This window comes from Rosa rugosa, chromosome 7 (genome assembly GCF_958449725.1).
Source record: "Rosa rugosa chromosome 7, drRosRugo1.1, whole genome shotgun sequence".
NCBI classification, from domain to species: domain Eukaryota; kingdom Viridiplantae; phylum Streptophyta; class Magnoliopsida; order Rosales; family Rosaceae; genus Rosa; species Rosa rugosa.
In genome coordinates this window covers 3,969,908-3,997,031 of record NC_084826.1, presented here as the reverse complement: position 1 = coordinate 3,997,031, position 27,124 = coordinate 3,969,908, and the positions used below count along the sequence as shown (strand labels likewise).

The following is a 27,124-nucleotide window of genomic DNA, read 5'->3' as shown; positions in this document are numbered from 1 at the left end:
TTAGTTTAAAGCTGATGTTAGTCTGTTACCCATATTATGAATATTTAGAACTTCGATCATTGTTCGTGGATTTGGGAAAATGAAGATGGTAATGACCAACAACTGTTTTGAAATGGCATGAGAATTAAGGCGGTTGCCATAATTTATAATTTTATATTAGGTCTTATTTCATGAAACGGTTCGGGGGTGATCATTAGCATTTGTGTTCTTTGTTCTCTACTGCAACTGCGTCAGAAGAAAATCTCAGTTCTTCGTTCTTTCGGATGTTTTTGTTTTTCGTCTTCAAGCAGTTAACGGCAGCGTTATGAAAGTTGAGAAGAAAAAGACCCGAAAATGATGTGAGCTGATGTGACTATGTTTTAGCCATTAGATCACTTGAAAGCTCCAGATTTTAGTAAATTTACATAACTGCACACCCTCTGCACTGCAGAGGAGCTGGATCCGACTGAACCACCTAACAAATAATTTTCGTGGATTATTGTCATTTTGTTTTGGGTCCAGGCCAATCAAGCCTTTCAAATTTGACGTGATCATATGACGTAGGTTTGTATGGAATGGCTTGGCAAATGCTTATGTTAGCTGGCACTGTCAAGTAGGAACTTAATATTAATGGCCTTTGGGTCCCCTTCTTCATTTCTACAGTTCTACTGTAAACCCTTGTTGGTGATGAAAAATTCCGTAGAGGATTTTGACTCACCAATGAATGCGGACTGGAGCGAGAGCTGACCGGGAATGATCTAGAAGCTTCCTTCGAGCGTTGATCTGGAGTTTGACCGTCGGCTCGAGGAAGGGGGTACATGCAGAAAACCCTCTGATGCCTAAGTCAGTACGTTTCTTAGTATTTTGGAGTAAAACAAGTTGGAATGAAAATCTTACCTGGTCAGTATGCCCCCTATTTATAGGTGAGGGAGAGCTTGCACCATAAGTGGCGTTTAATATCGTTTTGATAACTGTGCTTATTATCGCCATAATTCCACGTTATTTAATAACGCCATCACTCCGCGTTATTCAATAACGCCATCCCTCCGCGTTATTTAATAACGTCATAACGCCAACTGCGTTATTAAATAACGTCGTCACTCCTCGTTATGCCATAATGCCAACCGCGTTATTAAATAACCCCATCACCCCTCGTTATTTAATAACGCCATCACTCCACGTTATTAAATAACGCCATCATGCCACACTATTATGACCGCTTTTAATAGCCTCCTTCATTGTGGTATTAACAACGGTAGTTAACGCCCCCCAAATTTTCTCTTTGGACACTCATCCTAAGAGGAAATTTCTAAAATCTGGCCCCAGCCCCGACTCGAGCCTAACTCTGAGGTTCCCTCTTTCAAAGCCGTATGATCTCCTACTCCTCCTAGCCTTGATGCAGCTATCACCATCACCTTGAACCTCGACAAGATTTGACACCTCGACGAGGTGACGCTTAATGCTTTTCGAATTTACGTATCCTTTAGAGTTCACCTCCTCAGCGATAGCTTTTTCCCTCGTCGAGAGCCTTTTTCCTTGCAAAGAGATTTTTTTCTCATCGAGAGCATTGTTCTTCGCTAAGAGCTTTCCTTACCAAGAGCCCTTTTTGTCGTCGAGAGCTTCTTCTCGTTGACGATGTTTTTTCTTTTTGTCTTGAGTTTTCCCTGTTGAAGACGGGCTTTCCTCGTCAAGGATATTTTCCTCCGTCACAGGCTTTCCTCGTCGACAATGCTTTTCCTTCGTCTAGAGCTCCTCATTGGCGATGTTTTTCCTTCATTGCGAGCTTTTCTTGTCGAGAGATCGGCCTTCCTCATTGATGGTGTTTTTCCTTCGATGAGGGCCCTCCTCATCGAAGACATCTTTTCTTCACTGAAAGCTAATCGAGGGCTTGCTTTTCCTTCATCGGTAGTCCTTTTACTCCTCATATTGCCCTTGTGTTTTTCTTTGCTACGTACTCAAAAGCATAGGAAGAGTAACAGTCCGTCGCCTATATATCAATGTCGTTCTTACCAAGAACTGATGCTTAAGACTTAAGAGAAGTTCAATAACAATGAAAAACACAAATTTATTCAGAGCAACAAAAGTTCGAAATCAAACCGTATATGATGAATTCATGGATTGCCCTCAAGATGAAGAATTAGTTTTTGTATGGGACACAGAGTTGCCCCCATTTTCCTTCAAGTCTAATAAACAAAATATTATTTATTTTGGCCACCGGCCTCATACATTCCTTTTGGCCCCCGGCCTCACACATACATTTTGGCCACCGGCCTCACACATACATTTTGGCCACCGGCCTCATACATTCCTTTTGGCCATTGGCCTCACACATACACTTTGGCCACCGGCCTCATGCATTATTTCAGCCACCGGCCTTACACCTACATTTCGGCCACCGGCTGTATTATTTCGGCCACCGGCCTTGCGTTTACATTCCGGCCACCGACCTCATATATTTATTATGCAATGAGATTCGGTTATAGCTATCCCCGTTTGTTCGGCGGGCAAGGTTTACCATTAAATCACACGAGTTAAGCAAATAATATTTTATTTATTTTGGCCACTGGCCACAAATACATTTCGAATACAAAAGGAAGTGAAAATCAAACAAATGATTATTAAAATTAAGAAAGAACATCAGTCTATGTTACCTGGTTTTTGCCCCCGCGACCCGGATTTCACCCTCGACCCTTATAATAATATCATCCATGTCTCTTGGCAGGTCGCGCAATAGATTTTCATATAGGGGTGTACCTGGGAAGAGTCCTTCGCGGATGGCGATTGCCGCGCATTGAGGGTCACAATTGATGTGCATCATCTCTGCCTTGAATCTCTTGAAGAAATACTCGATTTTCTCTCCTACTTTTTACTTGGTGTTGAATAAGGTCGCCATGTCCTTCTTTTGTTTGCGACTGCATAAATATTGGGAGATGAAGGTCCTGCTCAAAGTGTCGAAATCCGGGATTGACTGAGGCTGGAGATCCTGGAACTAAGCCGAGGCTGGTCCCGTGAGACTTGATGGGAAGAGCTTACACATCAGCTTCTCATCCGTTGTCTCGATGGACATCTGTTGTTTGTATCATTTGATGTGGTCTACGGGGTCGGTGGTCCCATCATATTTTTGGAAAACAGGGGTTGTGAACTGTCGGGGCTTTGTCGCATTTAAGATGTCGTCAGTGAATGGGGATTTTCCGACGTCCCTCGCGATCTCGGCCGCCAGATCTCGGGGGCCAGTGCGCTTGCACTGTTCGATCATCTTCTCCATTTTCTCTCGCCACTCTTCATTGCGTGGTCGCTTATGTCGTCCTGCCTCGATTCTAACATTATTGTTCAGCGTGCCGCCGCTCAATCTCTCAACCAAGGTTTCGCCTGCGCCACCGGCTATCGTGTTGGTTATCCTGTGGTTATGGTGGGCATCGCTGAGCTCTTCATTCGAAGAGTCGCTGTCGAGCTGGAGGATCCTTTCGAGCCTTCTCTGTCGACGAGCTTCTCGATCCTGCTTTTCCCTCAGGAGTTGCTCAAGTTATTGTCTCAGCGTTTGTGCCTCGCCAACTGGAGGCAAGTTGAGATCGCCGACCAAATTTGGGAGAGGCTCGTTCAGGGGCTGGTCAGGGGCTTGGACTTCGTCGCTCCCAGTCCTTAGCGACAGAAAGGGGATTCCACCAGGCACAGCTCCCGCCATCACTTTTTAGGGAAAAGTGCTTCCCACAGACGGCGCCACTTGTTGGTGACGAAAAATTCCGTAGAGGATTTTGACTCACCAATGAATGCGGACTGGAGCGAGAGCTGACCGGGAATGATCTAGAAGCTTCCTTCGAGCGTTGATCTGGAGTTTGACCATCGGCTCGAGGAGGGGGGTACCTGCAGAAAACCCTCCGATGCCTAAGTCAGTACGTTTCTTAGTATTTTGGAGTAAAACAAGTTGGAATGAAAATCTTACCTGGTCAGTATGCCCCCTATTTATAGGTGAGGGAGAGCTTGAACCATAAGTGGCGTTTAATATCGTTTTGATAACTGTGCTTATTATCGCCATAATTCCACGTTATTTAATAACGCCATCACTCCGCGTTATTCAATAACGCCATCCCTCCGCGTTATTTAATAACGTCATAACGCCAACTGCGTTATTAAATAACGTCGTCACTCCTCGTTATGCCATAATGCCAACCGCGTTATTAAATAACGTCATCACTTCTTGTTATTTAATAACGCCATAATGCCAACCGCGTTATTAAATAACGCCATCACTCCGCGTTATTAAATAACGCCATCATGCCACGCTATTATGACCGCCTTTAATAGCCTCCTTCATTGTGGTATTAACAACGGTAGTTAACGCCGCATTTATGATCATCATTACCCACGTACTTATGGAGAAGGTGAACCGTCACAATGGTAGGCCAAAATCGTTGACTACCCCCACAACCCTTCTTCATCTGATGGCCAAAAAAAAAAAAAAAGAGATCATACTAGATGTCTAGAGAAAAGGAATGATCTAAGCCTTGCTTGACCTCTTCTTTGAGAATCATGACCTCGATCGTTATCCCCTCCCTGAAACAGTGAAACTTGCCAAACCAATCAGGCAGTCAGGCCGGCCATCCCGTTCCTTTACGATGCACTATGATCACCCTTCAATCCCAAACTCCATTAATTTCTCTCTAAAAATCTCGACCACTTAATTTTCCGTGCCAAGAAAATCACTGGTTCAACCCGTCAGACTCTGAAACAGTACTACTCACTTTCCAAGTGCAAAAACTCCTGCACACAAGTCAAAAAATCCGTATCGTTTACACATTTTGTTTGAAAGGAGATGGTTGAACAACTTACCAATCCCGTGGAGTCTAGCTTCTGAAGGCATGGGAGGCCAATGCCATTGCCAGCATTACTCATTCCCAAACACTTATTACATATAACGCACGTATGATGTACTACTATATTCTCAAAAAAAAAAAAAAAAAAGTATGATGTACTACTTTAAATTTTTACTTCAAACTTTACCTAAAATTAGGACCGTCATTTTATTTGGATTGGATTAACGTAAATCCACTTTTTTTTTTTTTTTTTCCAATCTTTGCATAATTGGTTTCGGAATGTATTCAAGGTACCAAATTTTACTCATTAATCCATATTTACTAACATAAAGTAGTGATCAAATATATCGGATATAAATAGAGTATAGGGTCATTGTACCTTATCAACACAAACATAAAAGCACGGATAAAAGTGCACTCCTAAATGGACGAGCAATTCTGCTTCACGAAGAGTTTATATAGGTGACGTGACCGGGTCATTGTGCCTTGAGTTGTGTTCCCCCACTTCCTTGCAGTTCCGAAGAGTTTCCAATTATGTTTTCTCCCACTTTCGAGGTAAATTCTTCCTTTCCCCATTTATATTTGGACTGGACTCCTGTTTGAGTCAATATAGTTGGTCAAAGATCAAATTGGTAATAATCAAGTCAGTATAAATACAGAGAATTATCCATTACTGTATGTACGTTGGTGATCATGTGCTTATATTTTCCTATATTTCTTTGCCTCTTAATCTTAGTATTTATGCTTAGTCCTCCTTATTTCGAGTCATTTATGTTGTTATAGTGTTTTTGTAGGTTTGCCTCAGAGAAAAAAAGAAGCTAAAATGAGCTAAGTAGGATTGAAAGGCAATGTACAATTCCAAGTCCCAGAATCTACCTGTGCAGAACATCCAACTTCACCGAATTACTGGGAGTCACTCAGATCGAATCAGATAATGAGCCTTATATTCATGGAAAGCTACGGATGTCTACTTTCTGTAGAATTTTACAGATCTCGATTTCGATACTTCTGGAGAAAGTTATGATTATTTGAGTGAAGATAGGTCAGACAGGAAATCTGCTCGGGAATTTACAACCATTTGTGGAGAACTCAAGTTTCGCTGCACAAGATGGCCAATCCTAATGTTTCAAGGAAGTTAATTCAGATGAGGATTCAAAGAGCACATGTATTCCTACTTCTACAAGAGATATTTCAAGTTTTCTCATTCCAAATCAAGAAAGGAATCTAAACCCAAGTTTTACAAGGAAACATGAAGCCAAAGATGAGCAGAAATCTTCCCTTTATAAGGGAGCACGAATTTACATGAGAAGGGAGTCTCGGGAGCACAATGTAGATGCCTATGGAGCGGAGACGACTCATCCATCTTTCCCCTTCTTTTCCCCTTCCATTCTTTTTATGTTTTTCCTATGTTTTACTTAGTTATCTTTTGTTAAACTTTTTCTAGGGTTATGATGATGCTATATCATGATTGTTTATGTACTTTGATGTTTTATTGATGGATTTATAATTTCTTTATGATGAATGCTTAATCACTATTTGAATTGATGCTTTATGTTTAAGTTCTTTGATTGATCACCTTAGGACTTTGCATATAGTAATTGGAAGACAAATTTGAAGCAGAGATGCAATATAATTTGATTAGCTTCTTGTGATTAAGTGTGGTAAATTACATTATTACTTGAGAAAGACTAATGGTTTGCTTGATTCCCTTGTTTTCTAAAGCGTAATGAGTCTTGCATGTTAAATTTATATCTGAGAAGGATAAATTGCATAGTTAGTGTGGTAAATTACATTATTACTTGAGAAAGACTAATGGTTTGCTTGATTCCCTTGTTTTCTAAAACATAATGAGTCTTGCATGTTAAATTTATACCTGAGAAGGATAAACTGCATGTTAGGATATACGACCTCTGTCGTACCTGGAGAGAATCATACACTTAAGGAAAACTATGGTCTAGCTAGAGTACCTGAGAAGGACTTAGATACGGGAATTATCATCTAGAGAAGCAAAAGAATCTATTAATTGCATTGAAACATAAATAGGATTGTTAGTGGTCGATTCTGAAACCCTAGGTTTTATCATTATTTGTTTGTTTGCTTCTTTCTTTAATTTTCACATTATTTCTTTATTCGAAAACCCAAAAATCAATATCTTCTTTAGTTTGATTGTTTATGTGTTTTTGTGTTTGGATTAATTACGTTAGGATTTAAATTGATTATCAATCCTCAGTTGGAACGACCTCGTACTTGCTCACTATACTAACGACGATTCGTGCGCTTGCGAGTTTTAATTAAAATCTCACAACAAGTTTTTGAGTTAGGATTTAAATTGATTATCAATCCTCAGTTGGAACGACCTCGTACTTGCATACTATACTAATGACGATTCGTGCGCTTGCGAGTTTTAATTAAAATTTCACGACAGTTGATTACCTATTTTAAAAACTACCTAGAGAAAAATCAGTAACAGTACATCGATCGCCTTCTTTCTCTTTTCTTTAGCTTAAGGCTTATCTTTTTTTCTTCACCATGATCAGAATTTCTAGCACAGTTATAAAAGTCATAGGCAAGATAGAGATGAAGACAACGCCACTGGTTTCACATTTTTTGGCGGTGGTTGACCAGCGGTGCATATGCACGTAGAATAATTTTCCGATATTTTATTTGTTAACCCATATATAATTACCGATACAAAGTGATCAAATTCATCGGACAAACACTAACCAACTAGATAGCTAGGATTGGGACAATTCCGGGTAAGACAACCATAGCCAATTCCGGGTAAGACAATATCATGCACCTTTTGTTATATAATGCATGCGTCTCTTTAGCTTAATATGATTTGTATTTAGTATTATTAGTATTGTACTTTTCAGGATTATTTTCAATGAAATCTTTAACATCTTATGTACGTAAGATATAAACTTTAAGATTATATATAATTTGCAGAGTCCTTATAATACGTGCGTACTCATTACATGTAACACAATATTACAATTCATTAGAAGAGAGGCTCCAGCGAACATTTGGTTGTTGTATGGGTTAAATATTGTTTCCTCCCTGAACTTTCAGGGAAAAAACAGTTCAGTCCCTCCCTTTTTAATTTCACACGTTTACTCCCTGTACTCCAAAATTCGGACCAATAGGTCGTTGCCGTTACCTTCCGTCCAAAAATCTCGTTAAAATGCTAACGTGGCAGTTTTTCGGCGATATAATAACTATTATACCCTCACTTTATTTTTTTAATTAATTAATTAATTCTTTTCTCTCTTTTTTTTGTTTTTGCTTTTTTCCATTTATTCTTTTTTTTTTTTAAGGGTCGACATCGGAGCTTAAAGCTTTCTGATTTTACCCTCTTCCTTCTCTTCTTCCTCTCTCTCTTCCTCCATCACTTGTCACCATGCTGCTGCGCCAGAATCTCTTCCTCCCTCTTCCTTCTCTCTTCCTCCTTCTCTCCTCGGTCGTCGACGCCTTAAAGCCGAGACCCCTCACCTACCTAGCGACCCAGAGCCACCAAACCAACCCGACCCGCCAACTTCAACACCTTCGTCGATCACATCGATTCCCGCAGCTCCGACGCTGCCTCCGATTCCGACGGTGACGAAGGCGGAGTGGCGACGAAATCATTTCTCTTCCTACAGAGGTATGCCAAGGTCGGCGACGGAATTTAAGGTGAGCTTCTGGGTTTGAATCGAGAGATGAGTTTGATTGTTTGAGGCTCACCTGACTCCACCAAATCGACTCAACCCCACCAAATTGACTGATCCCAATTCACAGCCTCATCCCTGAAATGAATTGGGCTTTCGCTGCATTGGGTTAATTTTGAGGGAAAATTGAGGTTTAGGAATTGGAATTTCTTAGTCGTGTTGGGTTGGAAGAAGGAGAAAGGAAGCTGTTGTTGCCTTTTCTTAGTCGTGTTGGCTTGAGGCTGGTGCCGTAGTCCTTGACCTTGCCGGTGAAGGAGTGGACAGGTTTGGATTTAGGGGCTGATCCAATTCGGTTTTGGATTTTGGGAAATTGTTTGTGATTTTGTGGAAATTGTTTGTGATTATGAGAGTTTATATATGGGTTTTGGTAGAAAGAGAGAAATGAAGTGTGGGTGATAGTGGCGGTGAAAGGGTGGCGGTGCAACGTGGGTAGTGATGGTGGTGGAGACCGTGGAGGTGGCGGTGGCAGTGGCACGAGGATGGAGGGGAGAAGAGATAAATAGAAGAAAAAAAAAATCAAAAAAAATAAAATAAAAGAGAGAATAAATTTTTTTTTTTAAAAAGATGAACTAAGGGTATAATAGACATTTTATCGCTGAAAAACTGCCACGTCAGCACTTTAACGAGATTTTTGGACGGAGGGTAACGGCAAGGACCTATTGGTCCGAAATTTTGGAGTACAGGGAGTAAACGTGTGAAATTAAAAAGAGAGGGACTGAACTGTTTTTTCCCTGAAAGTTCAGGGAGTAAACAGTATTTAACCCTTGATTATATTTCAAGAATAATCTTAGTTTCTTCAACCCTAACTTACTTAACATGCTTAAAGTTTTCTCTGTCACACATTGTAGGAGTGAGTAATGTATAATCTCGCTTTATAAAGAAGTCAAATAATTTTACTAAAGAAAATAGAGAAAAGCTAAGTAATAAATTATATACTTAATTAGGATTAGGAACATAATCCAAATTTGAATATAAAAACTTGTATCATAATTCAACTGAGAAACTAATCTATCGCGGTGGGGTTGAGGCTGTCGCGGAGACCTGAGCCTCAGACTGAACTGCTCCTTCTACGACCACACCCACCATTTCCGCCTCCGACCCCTTGGAAGCGGTCGTGATGGCCGAGGTCTGGTTCCCGTCTTTTTCCTCCTTATTCGGCCGGGGCTGCGTGTATCCTATCCCTCTTCGAGTAGTTGGAAAAATAGTGAATAAGAAGGATGCGAAAATCCCAGCTCCTAGTGGCAAGTTGATAATGATTTGATTGAGATCATCTCCCGCATCAGGAAAGAAACAATTTTTCACATTGAGGTCGGTAAGAGCAAAGACCAAGAACACAGTTAGTGCCAAAAAGGCATGGAAATAATCTCTACCCGTGATTTTATACTTTTCCAAGCGCTTTCTTTCCTCATAAGTGATCTTTTTTGTTCTAGGATTTAAGATGCGTATACCTGTGCTAGTGGCGATCCCATAATAGAATTTTCCATCGGTACTATCAATGAAGCTATCAGTAAAGGAGGAGAAGAAGCAGATGAGAGCACAAATTAGAATGATGGATGAGGAAAGGCCCTTGTTGGCCCGATGGCATGCTCCGTTGTTGGAGAAACTAGGAATGAGGGTCTCAAATGCGAGAAGGGTGCCGGTAGGTAGGAGGTTAGCAAGATTGGCTGCACTGGCTATGGTCTTTTGGGTGGCTGATACGTTTTCGGCTTGTGTTGCAGTAGTCATGGCATGGGAAAGAAGAAGCTTGCTAGAGAGATTAGGGTTTTACAACTTTACATACGTTGTTGGGTACTGGAATTGAACGGAAGCATTCTTTGATTTATAGGGATTTTTTATGTATTGCATCAGGACTTCCAACATATTATAAAGGTCTACTTAGGCGGCATAATGACATCATAACCTATACAAAGCTCGATGAATTAAGAGCTATCTGACAAAAGGGAGAGAGAGAGAGAGAGCTGGAGTGATGGAGAAATGCATGGGTAGTCCAAGATAATTAAGATTTTCCTTCCACTAGTCCCTGAACGTTCCCCTGCTCTTTGAACATTTCTCCAGTCTTTCTTGGTTGGTGAAGAACCTTCACCTACTAGTCTATGGATCTAAACGCGACCTTCCTCACAAATAAGCCTTTTTCAACTCCAGTTAAGTGAACAATAAGGCAATATGATTTTTGGGGGGCATGGGGCTATAAATATGCTCGTCTTATCCTAATTGACCGTTGTGTATTTGACAATTGAATTGTCAAAAACACGCAATTAGAATTTAAACCCTCTACTACATTTTACACCTCAACTAGCTAATTAATAAAAAGGAAAATACAGAGCAGAAGTCGTGAAAACAAATACATGAGTGACGAGTTTGAGTAGAATTATCTAAAGCAATGTTTGAATTGAAGCTCATTGATTGGAATTTTTCAGTAGCTAGGGAGTTTTAAATACAGTTAATTTCTAACATCTTCTAGAAAGCAGAAAATTCGTGGAGTTTTTGAGTCGATCTCAACCAGGAAAAAGTTGAATACATACATAATTCGCAGAATCCTTGTAATACACATTACAAATTATAAGCAGGACCTTGCTTGTTACTTATCTTTCAAGGGTAAATTTAGATGCTCTAATTAACCCTAACTTGCTCATAATGAATAGTAATTACAATTGCTTTAGCCTTACATTATGAGGAAAGTAATGGGGAAGAAGAAGCTAGCTAGAGAGATTAGGGTTTGCGTTGAACGTATTAGTCATTGGGTACTGGAATTGAAACTAGGCATGGAATCTCCGATTTATAGGGATTTTCATGTATTGCAATAGGATCGAACTAGAAAAAATTATGGTCTACCTAGGCGGCTTAATGACATTTTACTGTACATGAGGTCGATCATTTTATTCAGGCCAAAGATAGGGATAGAAATTGAGAGATATGGGTAGGAGAGAGTAGTAGCTACTAGCTAGGTATGCCGGATCCAACGACATGATTAACATTTCCCTTCAACTAGTCTTTGTTACCTTGGTGATCGATGAACATCCACTAGTCTATTGAACGCAATCTTCCTCACAAATAATCTTAATATCTTATTGTTTTGCTTTTTAGTTTCAGGGAAAATAAGCCTTTTTAACATCGAAGTGATCGAAGGAGAAGAAAGATGGCATGGATCGGCAAAGAAAACAACACGCACTTAGAAGTGGAACCCTCTCCGATTACATTTCCGTCACCAACTGTGTAATTAATTAATCAAAATCAGGAGAGCACAAAAGTCACAAAGAAAATTCAGCATGAAACCAAATTATTCGTACAGTACATATACATGAGTTTGAAATAATGACTTCTTTTAAGTTTCTAACATCTAATTAATTACTAATTAATTCAAAGTCTCAACCAAGAAGAATTAGAAATTATAGAACCCTTGTAAGACAAGATTTATTATCCTGCAACTTATCTTCCACAATGTTCTAAAAAACGGCCTGGGGCGGCTGCCTAGGCGCCTAGGTAGTAAGGAACCGATCGGATTTTGGCCTAGGCGTTGCCCTTAGGCACTGGGCTACTAGGCGGGGACTAGGCGGCCATAAACCCTAATTTATTCTATATTTTGACTATTTTTATATTTATAATTAATTTTCAGACTTTAAATATTTTTATTTATATTATTATAGGTCATAAAATAATTTAAAAATTAAAAAAATAAAAACCGCCTAGGCCTCTAGGCGCTAGTCCCCGGGTCACCGCCCGACTAGCGCCTATAGCGTTTTTTAGAACCTTGATCTTCCAAGAGTAATCTTAGATGCTTTAACCCTAACTTGCTCATCACGTCCGTTGAATACAATTGCTTTATCGGCAAAGTAATATATATCCTTAAAGTGAAAGTCAATATTGCACAAAATAATCAAGAAAATGAATAAAAACTAAGAAGAAAGACCGATAAAAGAAAAGAGAAAAACGGTTTTCAGCTATTGACTATATCTTAATTTACTAACTTGGTTTTCAATTACGTACAGTTTTACATGGACTTCTATATCAAGTTTTCCAATACCAAATTAAAAATACTAATATGCCATGCCTTCTTATTGCATTTTAAAGGTAATTATTAGGTAAAATAATCCTAACGTAGTAATAATCAAAAAGGGTTTTTGACCATTTACCCTAATTCTATGGATTTTTTTCCCCCTTACACCACCAACTTATTTTTTTCCCCACTTACATATAAAAACTCTAATAAAGTATTTCCTAACACCCAATTTAAGTTTTTTTTTATTTTTTGATTTTTGAGGCTATTTTACCCTCAACTCTTTGTTACATAGAGAGAGAGAGAGAGAGAGAGAGAGAATAGAAGAGAGAGAAACCATAGGAGATTTCGCCGGAGTCTCGTCATCGGTTGTCAGAATTCCGTCACCTATCGCCGGCCACTAGACTTCTCAAAACCTCACCAGAAGTCCTCAAAGAGGTCGTCAAAGATCTCATAGGTCACCGGAGAGGTTTATTTTCCTTCTAATAAACATTTATTGCCCCCCCCCCCAATAAACATTTATTGAGGGTACAATCCCGATCACCTGGTCAGCTGCTGACCAGGTGATCGCTGCTGATTGAGGGTAATAAAAGTTTATGAACCTCGTCGGAGGTCCTCAAAAAGGTCGTCAGAGATCTAATAGGTCGCCGGAAAGGTTTATTATCTCTCCTAATAAACCTTTATTGCCCCCAATAAAACCTTTAGGTCACCGGAATATGAAATAATCTCTCTAAAATTAGAGAAATAAAACTTTGATTAAAGAAAAAAAAAAAGTAGATCACATCAATTTAAAACTTTTATTGGGGGGCAATAAAAGTTGAAATTTTTTTTATTGCCCCCCCCCCCCCCCCCCCCCGCCCCCACAATAAATTTTTTATTAGGAGACAATAAAATATTTTTTTTTTCTTTTTTCTTTCCTTATAGGCCTTCTGCCCCGGCCCATTTCACCAAAAAGAAAAAAAGAAGCCAGAACGACGCCATTAGGAGCCTTGACCCAGAGCAAAGCCCAGACCCGAACTCCCGTACTAGCGCATGGAGCTTCGAAGGTTTGATGACGTTTGAGTTGGTGCTGCAATTGCGACGATTGAAAGTGGAAGGCTGCAAGTCTGTTCACCTGCAAACCCTCCCTCGTCGATCAGCAAGGCCAAACTAAACCCGTGGCTCGCCGATTTGAGCTCGAGAAGGCGAACACCCTCAGATCATTGGTCTGGAGCTGACTCAGCAAGGCGTAGAAAGCTGCCGAGTCCGACATGTCGCGGGAGTCGGAGTCGAACTTGGATCGACAATTGTAGTTGGTGTTGTCGTAGCTGTTGGAGGCCACGTTGAGGGACTGTGCTCACAAGACCTTGGACGACGCTCGAGAAACAACGCTGGGCTCGGTCTCGTCGTCGTCGCGCCTCTCGCCGTTTGTGAAATGGAAACACTTTATCGCGGGGACCCGTGATCTGTATGTACAGAGAGAGAGAGAGAGAGAGAGAGAGAGAGAGTTTGTGTGGATCGGAGGAATGAGAGAGACATGATGTAATTGTTTAATTTGGCTGAGGGTAAAATTGTCTTTTTATATTAAATTGGGTTAGTGGGAATAAAAATTTGTTGCTGGGGTACGTAAGTGGGATAATTTTGACTTACTTTGGTGCTTTGGGTCAAAGACCTTAATCAAAATGCTTCTTTTTGCATGGCAACTCTATTTTGGTTTTCAACTGAATATATATGGCAACTCTTTCGGAATTAGTGGGTGGTAATTATTTCCTTGTGTTTCTCATTCTTGGTAACAGATCGAGGAACAATAACCCCCTAGAAATGACTTTTCGATGAAAACATGCAAAAACTAACCGAACCATACCCGTCTAATTTTTATTGCATAAAGAAAGAAAAATAACTGTCTTTATTAGTTTCACTTTCTACATTTGAGCTTCAGATCATAGATGGTAATTGAGAACAACAAAAGGGAAATTGTGTTGGAATTAGTCTTATCTTTTGTCTGTTGATTTGTTATACGCGACATGAATGTTAGATGCTCATTTTAAAGCATAAGATGCTTCCAACGTTCCAATTAAGATTTCAGAAAATCTCTGCTTAATTAATTTTGTACGTGTAAGGAAAATTAATATAAGTATGAGTACATCCATCTTATTCTGATTGACTTTCCATTTTATTGCAAGAATAAGAACAATATATGACAACTTTTTTCATAAGCTACACCTTAGGCAAGCTTACCAAAAAGTTTACACATCAATAATGCAGCATCATTTAATTCAAGCTGGATTGCTCAACCCTGATAACATTCATGGTTTATTGAAAGAAACAAGAAGAAGAAAAAAAAACGAAGAAGAAAGCGGAGATGAATTTAAGACAACATTCTGCCGAGTTAATTCTATACAGAAAGAAAACAACCCATTTATAGGCAACAATAGCAAATTACAATACTGCCCTTTTCATTCCTAACAAACCCTAGCTAGCATTCCTTATTTTCTCATGTAAATGCACACTAATAAGTTGGATATTGATACAATATGATTTTTTGGACCTTTTCTTTTCACTCAAATCGGATCATTTCGATCCGATTTTCTGGATGGGAAAAGCAAACTCAAGAGGACATTCATTTTCCTTCCTCTATTTGCAGCTTATTATCAAATAATGGGTAGGGAAATCTTTTATCAGTCGCAACTCGCGAGTCTCTAACCCTCAAAGGCTCAAACCAATGAAGGCAGTACTTAGTACTATAATATACGTACACACTTACATGTGGGTCAGTCCTATGTACTTCATGTTCTGGTGCATGTGTAGCCAATCCCTCTACGGTTAGTAGGGAAATGAGTGAACAAGAAACTTGACAGCAATCCAACGACCAACGGCAAATATATCACCATCGAATACTCCAACTGATCTCTTATTCCAGCCGGAAAGTAGCAGGTCTGCACCTCTAAGCTGCTACAAGCAAATATCAAGAACACAAAAACCGAGAGAAACGCATGAAGATAGTCCCTGGGTATAATCTTCAGCGACTTCAGCTTATCCTCAAGAGCTTTTTCTTCAACCTCACGGCGTTCATAGTTGAAAACTGAAAGCCCGTTGAATGTTGCAATGCCATAGTACACTTTCTGCTCATATTCCAGGCTGTCGGTGAAGGAAGAGACGAAGCAAACGAGAGAACAAGCTAGCATGACGAATGCCACAAGGTACTTGTTGAAGATGTGGCATCTACCGTTGTAGGAAAGGGAAGGCGTGATGGCTTGGAATGCAAGAACAGTGCCTGTGGGTAACAGGTTTGCCAGGCTTCCCATCTTGCTAAGTGCCTTTTGGTGCTTTGTGCCTTTCAAAGATTGTGCAATATCAGTCGTTGGATTAGAGGTTACTTGGTCTTTTGGTGGTGGTGGTGTTGGTCTTGATTGAGTACTAATTGGTTGGTTATTGAGAAGTGGTGTTAATGAGTTTATGTGTAGCAAAATCGGCTCAGTTACCCTGAGGTTTAAGGTACCATGGTGTGCTGATTTCCTTTGTTCATCATCAGGTGGTGGTGGTGGTGTTGAACTTGATAGTTGTCCAATTTGTAACACAATCTGTTGATCTGCCATTGAACGGAATAATGAGGCGGCCGCCGCAGAGTTTGCTACTGGTGTTGATGACGATGAGTTTATGTGTTGAACAAACGGTTCAGCCATATATGGGGATATGGGAACGTTGTGTGGCTTTGCGCTTCCTGTATTCACTGATGAGTTTTGAGGGAAGACAATGGGAATAGATAAAGAGGTTATATATGCGTGATATTATTTTAGGCTAAACCTCATATCATATATAGGGATAATTGGGAGGGAATATATGGGTGCGTTATTAGCATGCATGTACTGATTATAAAATACTGTGACGTAGAGGTTGGGGACATTAATTAATCTAACCAGGCAACCTAATATTTTCAGCACAAAAATTCCTCTAACCAAAAAAAGAAAAGAAAAAAATTGCTGATATGGAATGCGAAAGTTCTAAATTCATGAAAATAGAACTTTTGTAATATTCTTTACGTGTGAGCGTTGTTTTTGTACAAAATTTAATTGAAGTGTCACTTTAGTAAAAGCCCAACAAAATTTAATTGAAGTGCCACTTCTATCAAACTTGTTGTGCAGACTGCAGACTTTGAATTTGATAATTAATATTCCTGTAATTTGGAAATACGTACCATTAGTCAATATTAATTAATCTCCATCCTTTCATCTTCATATGAAACTACTAACCATTAATCTTTACTTATATAAACAAAAATCTTTCTTCCCTTCATATGGAGCTCATATTTCGCATGGCGGGATCCGTGGGTACCACTACCTATACATTTCAAACCATTTTCCTCTCCAGCGTTGGGCTATGAAGAATTGAGAGTATGTGACTTAATGGTGGAGAACGATTATGAGTGGAATATTCCACTTTTGGAAGCTTTATTTACACCAATGGAAGTTGGCATAATTGCAAGTATCCCTCTAAGCCTTAGAGGAGCAGATGACAGCTTTGTGTGGCACTATGACAAGAGAGGAAACTATGGAGTGAGAAGTGGATACCATGTGGCCCGCCTTGATGATGGTAGATCTGACCGGGCTTCTAGCTCAAATGGGTCTTATGGAATTAATGCCACTTACTGGAAGATAATTTGGGGGGCCAACATCCCACCCAAAGTGCGTGTGTTTATTTGGAGACTACTCAGAGGCATTTTACCTACAAGAAGAGCTCTCTCCCATAAGGTTAGTCTTCTTGATAGTAATTGTCTTTTCTGTAATCATGCATTAGAAGATGGATTACACCTGTTCAGAGATTGTGATGTTACTACATGCTTTTGGGTGTGTACCAAATTGGGCCTTTTGGCCAAGAATGTGGCTGCTTCATGTGTGGAGGATTGGGTGTTGAACGTCATTGAAAAATTGGATGGTAATCAACGTTGTGCTTTTTTCATGGCACTCTGGGTCATATGGTCTGAAAGAAATAATGTCTTGTGGAACGAGAGTTTCTTCTGTGCCTCTAATGCGGCACAGTGGGCTAGTAAATTTCTTGAGGAATATCAGCAATTTCATGTGCATAGAAATGCGAAAGGTAGAAGGGAAAAGACCAAATGGCAGAACCCTCCTAGTGGGCGTCTGAAAGTGAATGTGGATGGGAGTTACCGGGCTGATTACGGTGATGGTGGAGTGGGAGTTGTGATACGTGATGAAAATGGTATGTGCTTGGCAGCTCTGGCTCGGTATTTCCCACATGCTTCATCTGCTTTACATATGGAGGCTGAAGCATGTAGGGCTGGGCTCTTATTGGCGATCCATTAGGACATGACCGTTATTGATGTTGAGAGCGATTGCTCCCTTGTTGTTACTGCTCTACAGCGTGATGTGGAAGATAGATCTGAAATTGGGCGTATTATCGATGATTGTAAGTCATATTTGACATCTTTTCACTCAATTCAGGTTAGTCACATCTTCTGTGAAGCAAACGGTGTAGCCAACAGGTTAGCGCACCTTGCTAGTTTTAATTACATTTCTGATGTATGGTTAGATGAAACTCCTGTTATTATTCGGGATGTTCTCTATGAGGATGTTTGTAATCTTTCTAATGTAGCACGGGGTTCAGGTTTTATGTCCCCCCCGTTGCAAAGTATTACTTCAATAAATGGAACCGGGCGTGGGGCTGAGCCTCTCAGCTAGGCTGGGTTCCAAACCCCTTTAAAAAAAAAAAAAATGGACGTCAAGAAAAACAACAAATGTTCTTCGATCAAATGGCTTGTTTAACAATCTCTTATTTGAGAATCATGATGACCCTCCTCATCCCCTTTGAACCTTGCCAATCATTTAGGCAATCCATAATCCATTCCTTCACGTACCAGTGCACCATTCTCACCCTTCATTCCCCAAACCCTATTTCTCTCCACAAATTTCAACCACTTTTCAGTGCAGAGAAAATCGCTCACCTGCAAAAGCCAAGCGAACACATCTGAGCCTGAAACAGGAGTAGTCACTTCTCAAGTTCAACAGCTCCATGTGTACGAGTTTAATGAACGTGACCGTGGAAGTCCTGCCTACCCAAGACTGAGTCGAAAAGATTTTCATACCCTCGGCGATCTCGTTCCCTTCACTAAGAAATTGTACACGGGATTTGCACAAGCCCATTGGAATAACGGCCGGAATAGTCATCCTGATCCAATTCAAACCCGAAAATATGGCGGTCGATATGAAGCCATGTACTGATCAACAGCTTCTAGCTACTTTGGCGACTATGATCACATTTCTGTGCAAGGACCGTATTTGACTTATGAGGATACTTATTTATCTGTGAAAGGTGGATCTGGGATTTTCGAGGGTGTGCATGCATGGTCAGGTTAATTAAGTTACAGCAGATTTCGTACCCTTTCAAAATCTTTTACACATTTTTTGTTTTATGAGTGTTAACTGTTAAGGAATTGCCTGAAGAACTTGATTCTTGGAAAACCTGTGGAGCATAGCCCTCCTGTTGAGCCAAGTTCTGGTGCTAAGGCTTTGGTGTCAAATGCCACCATTGCAAATTTCACAGATTAAGAGATGTACATCATACATTCATACGTGCGTTTAATTAGGTTTCTTTTCTGAGTTTACTTTTGGGAGTAACCTTTAGTGATTGGCTTTGAATGAATAAACTAATTTTAACTGTTTGGCTCCAAAACCAGTTTGCTTGCAAACTGTCTCTTTTGAGCGAGTGATTGCGCAGGCGTGCCAGCACCGCGGGGTGTAGTCGTTGGGGTAGTCCATTGACCTGACTTCTTCTTCAAGCGCTGTGGACGAGGAGAGCACCAACCTCGTCACAAGGTTCTTCTCTAGCCTTTCGGAAAAGGACTTTTGCCTTACGGATAAGGACTTTGGTTGTGGTCTCTTGCGTTCACCGAATCGATACTTAGTATTGCAGACTAAGCAGAGCAATCACTGGGAAGTTTGGAGAAAGCACGGGTTGCGCTAAAGCGTGACTTTAGCTTCGCTGGGTTGCGAGGGCGTTACCCTTGCTTCGCTGGTAGTAACGGTGGCAGTTGCGCTCGCAGTCGGCTCGCTGGGAGACTGGGACTGGAAGTACGGTCGCCGGGTTGGTCTGGTGATGCTGACAGTCGGCTCTCGGAGAGACTAGGACTGGCGCACGGTCACCGGGTTTCAACGAGGTTGAAGGCTTGCTCCTGGGAGGCTTTGTAATCGCTAGGATTGATTGATTTGAGAGAGATCCCTAATTCGTCCTTGAAACCTGGTATATATACCTAGGGTTTCGACTGCTCCTTGTTGTAGAAGGATTATTGATTGAAGTTTCCTAATCAATCTCTGCTACCTGACTCCAATAAGGTTTCGTTTTCCTCATGGATTCCGGAATGGGCGAAGCTGTAACTCAAACCCTAGTAGGCTTATTTTTGGGCCGCAAGTATCGGCCCGCTGTGCTAGATTCACTAAAGGATATTGCCAAAATTACTTTTGGGCTCAAACATTAACCATATGGACGAATGGTTACTTTTTAAGTAGAAATATGAGTTGTGTTCAACTGTTCACTTGATATGTGATACTTTGTTAAAAAAGGTCAAAAATATACTTCCATATATGTCGATAGTTGAAAATTGATGACATACATAGACATATTGGATTTAGAGAAGACTTCTAGAATGAATGTTCGGCTCTGTTTGGTTTGTGGAAAGGAAATGAATCATTTTCCTTTCCATTGGGAAAGTGGCCGGATCCGGGGTGGGTTGGGGGGAATCATTTTCCACCTCTTTTTCCTTTCCATTGAGAAGCATTTTCCCTTCCATTGTCACTCCCAAACACAGAAAATGAATGACATTCCTTTCCCAATGCCCAAAATCTGTGAAACAAACACAGCCGAAAGGTTAGAATCAATAAATTAAATTGTAATAATTGTTGGAAATGATAACCTTATCATTCATTACCATGCATAATCTTGATTTCTTCATAATGTGTGCTATGCAATTCCGTGAATTGACCTTGGTTGTCCAAGGAGTTTCTTGTTGTAATTCCTTTTCTCCTAAAAAATAATAAAAATAAATAAAATTCCGTGAATTGAAAGATAAAGAATAAAATTAGAGTTAGATCACTGTTATTTATTCCCACTCAGGAAAAGAAGCAACTTTGCACGTTGGAGTTGCTCGATACAAAAATCAAGAACAGACTAATACTCTAATAGTAGTGACATAAAGGCATGAACAAAATCAATGGAATATATTTTCTACTTCTATTACGTCTTATCCCTGTCCTCGATCCTCAATGTCATTATAGCTATAAGATAAAATGCATCCATGCATTCGACTTTGAAGATTCCATAATTGAGTTTTTTTTTTTTTTTTTACTTTGTCAAGGGGAACCCAAAGGCTTCCTAGGCCCAAGATAAACCCCTTCGGCGCATGTGAAATGCTCCAACTGTGCATTGCATCACAGTGCCTGGCCACTTTGACAGCTTCGGGGTTCGAACCTAGGTTGGGGAGCACACCCAACTAGGCAAGAACCACTAGGTCACTTGCAGTGGTTCCATAATTGAGTTTATTATCACTGTTATAATGTTATTGGCTATATATGAAGCTGTCATGCAGTAAAGGAATTAAATATAAGAAACAGAGGAGGAAACAAACTGTAATGACATATGATACTAGACTTGCCTAAACAAGAAATCAAATGCAAATACATGGTTTATATAAACTTTTACAGCATGATTGGGTTTAACTATAAAATTATCTGTAGTGTGTGTCAACCGTGTGGGAGCGATCGGGTTTCACACTACTCGTTCATCTTCTTGGGAGCAAAATAAGATCCGATCAAACAGGCTAGGCTTGTTCGATTCTCGTTTTTGTTCGTATTTTTCCCACATATACAGTATACTAATCTAGATGTCTTAAACAGTAGAAAGTATACCAGGAAATGATACTAATGTAGCAATTAGAACTCGCAGTCAAATGTGAAAAATCAAATTTATTCTTGTTCTTAGGAAGGTTACTAAGAGGGCCATCTGGGCTCTCTCTTCACAAAACCCAAAATTTGTGGGACTTTAAAGAGCCCAATTCCATTCCCATATACATCCAAACTCAGTCGTGTAGCATAACTGGGGTTTAAGGTTTTTGATCTCTCTCTGCGTTTCTAATTCTAGCTAGAAGAACTGAGCACAAGCATCGAGGCCACAAAGGAAATCGTAATCGATGGAACCGCAGTCATAGAGAATACGCGTTTTGATCGTCCCGAGGCTCAGAATCGCATCCTGGTAATTATAGAGTTCTTCTTCTTCTTCATGTAATTTCACAAATTTCCGATTCTTGATGTAATAAAAGGAATAATGTATTGTTTTGTAGATTCTGAAAATAGTGACGGGAGGATTTGGGATATTGGCATTATTGGGAGTGATGCATAATTGCATATAGCTCAAATATTGATTAAAGTGGCAAAGAATGCATGGGATTGGAAGCAATCTCCTCCTTGTGAAGATTGTGGTAGGAAGGCCTGTAAATCCAAGAAGAAGAAGAAGAAGGTGCACAACAAGTGAGCTTTGAATAATTGGTATGTGGTTAAATGTCAAAATTTTGAAATGGGATTTATATGATGCATAGATGAGTCTCTGAAATTTTGGTAATGTGTTAGTGTGATTATGGTGAAAATAGTGTTGTTTAGGAGATGGAACGAACACGAATGGGCGAACACTGGAATCAAATTTAGCAGTTCATTTTGTGTAGTGGGATTATGATATGTGCTTCTGTGGATGTTTAGTGGGTTAGTTTAGTGGAATTGGGTCTCTTCTACTGTTTTTGTCGACTGAGTTTAGCACATCTACTTTATTGTATTTTATCCAGGGTTGTTATCTAGTATCTTCACCTTTATTCCTTGTGCTTTAGATAGCAATACAGCGATGGATAAACAAGAGTAACCCTGATTCTGCACTATTAGGTACACGATTTTGATATCTTAGTAAAATAGAAGTGCCCGTAGAGATCGATGATTATATATCATTGATAGTGCTTTGGGTGGGCAGACTGGGCACCATGTCTGCGTATCCGATTCCTCTTCGAGTAGTTGGGAAGATGGTGAACAACAAGGTTGATAAAAGCCCTGCACCTAGTGGCAAGTTCATTGCGAGTTCACTGATATTTATTCCTCCTCCAGAAAAGAAACAACTTTGTACGTTGGAGTTGGTAAGAGCAAAGATCAGGAAGAACATTAGTGAGATGAAGGCATGAACAAAATCTATGAACGTTATTCTATACTTTTCCAAGTACTTATTCATATCCTCCTCCATGTTATTGTAGTTAAAGATGTACATGCCTTTGAAAGTGGCGATTCCATAATAGCGTTTTCCACCATTGTCTATGAAGCTGTCAGTAAAAGAAGATAAGAAACAGAGGATAGCACATGTTATTATGACAGATGAAGTAAGGAACTTATTGGAAAGTTGTTGGCAACATCCATTTTTGGAGAAAATCGGAGTTATGGTTTGAAATGCAAAGACAGTGCCGGTAGGGAGGAGGTTAGCTAGATTGGCTGCACAGGCCAGGGTCTGGTGAACAGGGCGGGATGTGCCTCTGTAGAGGAATAGCGTGAGGGACAGAAACAAATCAAATAAGGCATAGTTCATATGACATAAGAAACATATCAATGACACGTGATTTGTAGCAACATGAGAAGTCATTCTAACATTTTCCCGGTTGCTTGGCTTCTACGAATTCAATCTTAGATGGTTTCTGGGGATAGGCAATTGTATTGAATTTGTAGTAGCTAAAAAAAAAAATGATAAGTTACCATCTCTAGTTTTGGTCTATTTTATGGAGGTGCTCGCGCTACTGCAGCCTTTCCCGGAGAGCCAAACATTTTAAACCATTTCCGTTCTGACTTAATGCTCTAAATTGTGAGAAAGCAACTCATGCCTTGAAGCAAATTGAAAATAAACCTAGATGTATTGTTGTGAAAAGTGTAATCCATCTCCACAGTCTTGTACCATTAGGTTTATTATTATCCAGGATGAGATTATAACATACCTACTGAGTTTAGTGAAAGCTGAATTACAACTTTGTTGAAATCTTCATATTATATATATAATCCCCGTTTAACCATTTTGTGGAGAATGACATGTTTCTTGTGCTTGTTCCAGAGATGGTGATAATTCTATATCAAAAATGGTTTCCTGTTGGAACTGGGAAATCTTCAATTGATTTAGTGCATGTAGAATTGTAATTCAGGGGTTGTTCTCTACCATATTCCCTGAATTGTAATCTTATTCTTATGCATATAGTCCTTGCTTGACCATTGTGTCAAAGAATGGTAATGTTTCTTGTGCTTGTTCCGAAGACCATTCTATAATGCAACTGGTTTTGATATGGAAACATAAATGTGTGCCTTTTGGAGAACATTGTCACAACAGCACATCATCGGTTTCTTTGTTTATTTTTGCGCGTTTAAGACATGAGTACGAATGCTTTGCCCTCACAATGTTGCAGAAATGGGATTGATATGCTCCTGCATCGTATTTTACAAATTTGCATGCGGAAGCTAATATAAGTAGAGAATGTCAACATTTTCCTGTTACCTACATGCTCCAACCCAAACTTCTTCTGATGATCTATCTGTGAATTCAGTGCCTTTCTTCCCGTTGAAGAGCTTGTGGCGAGGGGAATGAATGGTCTGTCTTTAGACTTGGGCCAACCACAAGCACCTTTTTTCTCTTCAAATACGCTAGGAGTGTCGCAGCAAATACATATTCATTACTTCGTAGCTCTTAACCATTCAAAATTAGCAAAAGGACGATATGGTTTAAACTGAATTAATGTACAGAAATGCTATAGTTTCTTAATCACCACAAATGGCAGAAAGGGACTTCACACTAAAATACGGTGGTAACTATTCCACCCCTGGAGAAACAAGAGTGATTGGTTCTGTACATATATGTACCTAAGCAAAAGAGATATGCCTCCGAGACTGTAGGATATATAATACGACTGGTCAAAGTCAAGTGTCAAAGTCAACGTAAGCAAATCTGTTACTGTTAGTGATATATAAAAAGCAAGTGTGTTAACCATTGGGTAATTGATCCCAGTACAATTCTTAATGAGAAAAGTCTTCGTCTTCTTTCTTTAGCTTTCTGCTCTCTCTCTCTCTCCCTTTCTAGAATCCAAAATCCCTAGTTTTTTTTTTTTTTTTTTTTTTTTTTTTTTTTTTTTTTTTTTTTGCCACTGAGGATAATTTCAAGGCTCACAGTAACTGGATTAAGGCTAAAAGGCCAGTCATGTTTCTCAACTTGTTGATCGACAATGTAAGATGAACCACATTTTTGTACCATTGTATACCTAACATCATGGCACGCGAATGTGGTCCGAAATAGTTATTATTTAATTTGTAAACCAAATAACTTGGTCAATGTTGGATAAACAAGATACTGAAAATATAACCTCTTCTACTGTGGTAAAACAAGAATGCATAGGAAAGGCACCCAACGAAAGGGAAAGTTAAAGTTATATGTAACCACAAGAAGTTCTGGGGTTTTAGCTGAAATGGATTGAGATAAAAATCTGGTAACAGACTGCCTATTGAATTGCTGCAGTTGAGAAAAAGCAAGGGAGGGGCATATTACAGTAGAAGACACAGCATCGATTCCTCAATGTGAGAGGTTTCAGTAAATCACCTGGTCATCACTAAAGCTAAAACAACGACACCCAAAGAATGTTGTAATTGCTTTTCACTTCTTGGATTGAACATGCTCAGATGACAATGGGGAATTGCTTGTCATTGGGGACTTGACCAAAATATTTAAAGCCTTCATCCTTTGGATCTCTTTTGCTTCCTCGACTGATAGCAGCATTGATCGTTTCTCTAGCTCAACAGCATGTCTGTTAAGCTCAGATGATGATAAACAACGAAGCATCTGGATATATTCACCCTGATTAGACTCATCGATGAGCTTCAAGAGATTCTGCAGACATAGAAACCGCTCTGTCCTGTTCTCATCATTGTTCCTCTTAGGATCAACCAAGTTAGAAACCATACGATCAGGAGTAAATTTAAGGTGCCTGGAACGAGCACCTGGCGACGCATTACTAGACTTTCCAAGAAAAAGTGGAACTGGTGGTTTACCAGGTGAAAAGGTAATGGGAGAGGTCAAACAGTTTGGTGCAAATGAAGGTGCACAAGGACTCTCATTCTCCTGCTTCTTGGTTCTTTCATCAGTTACACCTGCCTGCTTCTGTAAATGTCGTTTGGAATTGAGACAATCAGCACTTTGTTCTGTCACGTCTTGAATTCTTCTCTTGCCTAGTGCTTGCTCACATGAACCACTGATGTTCGAGAACTGGTGGCAAGGGGAGCTCCGAGGACGCTCAGGGGTGACTATCTTAGTTCCAGAAACCTTAATAAGATCCCCAACTTGCCGTCCTAGATTACAAGAATTTTCAGGATGATTAGGCATATAGATCCTATTATCATTCTGCACATCTCGCAATGCCACCTTTTTCATTCTTAATGTTGATTGTTTATGAGAGATAGGTGAATTAACCACACTGTCACCCAGTGCATTGTTGTCGAGGCTAGAGTTCACCATTAATTTGAGGGACTAGCACAACAAACTTGAATTGAGTAGCCTAATGTCCTGGCTGTTGAAGCCTTGGAAGGGATCTGAGGGTGTTTTGAGTTCTGAGGGAGGGAGATGAAGACCGGGAGCGTTCGAAAATGGAAAATTGGCTCCAAAGAGGAGGATCCAAAATCCCTAGTTCTCTAATCTCAGCAGAGACTTCATCATATTAATGTGCCATATAATGTAAGAAAGATTATCACAAGAAATATGTCCCTCATGGAGTCCCAACAATTTGGGGACCATTGCCCATTACTTGATCATCAATTTACGTATTGCATCCAAATTGATATCACTTGGTGATCACATGAGGACCAATTTCATCATTTTTTTGTTAGCTGGCCGACTAATGTACCCGCTACTTTAGACGTACATAATTTCGTCTTCGTCTTCACATTTAGAGTAACGTTCACAAAAGTATCTCGATCGAGATGCGACTAATATTTCCTCTCACGCAACAAGTGATGACGATATTGATGAGGGTACGTTTATATTGTTCGAGTGAGAGTAATTTGACAATCTTTGCCCAGAAATAAAGACTCCTAATCCAACTTTGGTCGAAGTCTTCCAAGTGTTCCTTAGAAGTGTATCCTATCTACTTTTTGTGGGCTTTGCATTAAGAAGGCCACAATTTGGGATATGAATAGTCCATTCCATCACGGGCTTTAATGATTGTCCAATTAGCCATTACTTATCCATCACTTTTTGGTTTTGTTTTTTTGTATAAGAACTATCTAAATGGTTGTAGAGTCCTTGTACATCAAGAAATAAAGAGGGCAGCTCTAATATAAATATGAAGTACCCGATCCTCAGAGATTTAGGGTTTTTCATAGGCTTACAATCAGCGTCACACGTTTGTGTCCAGAACAACCGATAACGATGTCTGCCAACGATAAAGCAGTAGCGGTATCGTAATTTATTCTTATTTTCTCGGATACTTTTTCCCTTGATTCAGATTTTTATATACTTGTTCACTTTGTTTACGTAAAACTTGTTTGATTGTAGGCTCTAGTGGCATTAGGTAAGGGCTTCAATAGAATTGGTCGCGGTTT

At 39.8% G+C, this 27,124-nt stretch overlaps 3 protein-coding genes and 1 pseudogene across 3 annotated transcripts; 2 read left to right on the top strand and 2 right to left on the bottom strand.

Annotated features, from left to right (window-relative positions):
- Positions 1-9,505: 9,505 nt before the first annotated feature.
- Positions 9,506-10,222, bottom strand: LOC133722680 (protein DMP10-like). Its single transcript, XM_062149551.1, has one exon. It carries the CDS (start codon positions 10,220-10,222, stop codon positions 9,506-9,508), a length of 717 nt encoding a protein of 238 aa, XP_062005535.1.
- A 5,034-nt stretch (positions 10,223-15,256) lies between these two features.
- LOC133722679 (protein DMP10-like) lies at positions 15,257-16,153 on the bottom strand. The gene has a single exon (XM_062149550.1). The coding sequence runs from the start codon at positions 16,151-16,153 to the stop codon at positions 15,257-15,259; it is 897 nt and encodes a 298-aa protein (XP_062005534.1).
- Positions 16,154-16,873: 720 nt separating this feature from the next.
- On the top strand, positions 16,874-17,791 carry LOC133722678 (uncharacterized). Its single transcript, XM_062149549.1, has one exon. The coding sequence runs from the start codon at positions 16,874-16,876 to the stop codon at positions 17,789-17,791; it is 918 nt and encodes a 305-aa protein (XP_062005533.1).
- A 3-nt stretch (positions 17,792-17,794) lies between these two features.
- On the top strand, positions 17,795-19,033 carry LOC133722677 (allene oxide cyclase, chloroplastic-like; annotated as a pseudogene).
- Positions 19,034-27,124: the final 8,091 nt, after the last annotated feature.

Coding starts and splice junctions, on each gene's coding strand:
- LOC133722678 (XM_062149549.1), top strand. CDS start 16,874: ATGGTGGAGAACGATTATGAGTGGAATATTCCACTTTTGGAAGCTTTA.
- LOC133722679 (XM_062149550.1), bottom strand. CDS start 16,153: ATGGCTGAACCGTTTGTTCAACACATAAACTCATCGTCATCAACACCA.
- LOC133722680 (XM_062149551.1), bottom strand. CDS start 10,222: ATGACTACTGCAACACAAGCCGAAAACGTATCAGCCACCCAAAAGACC.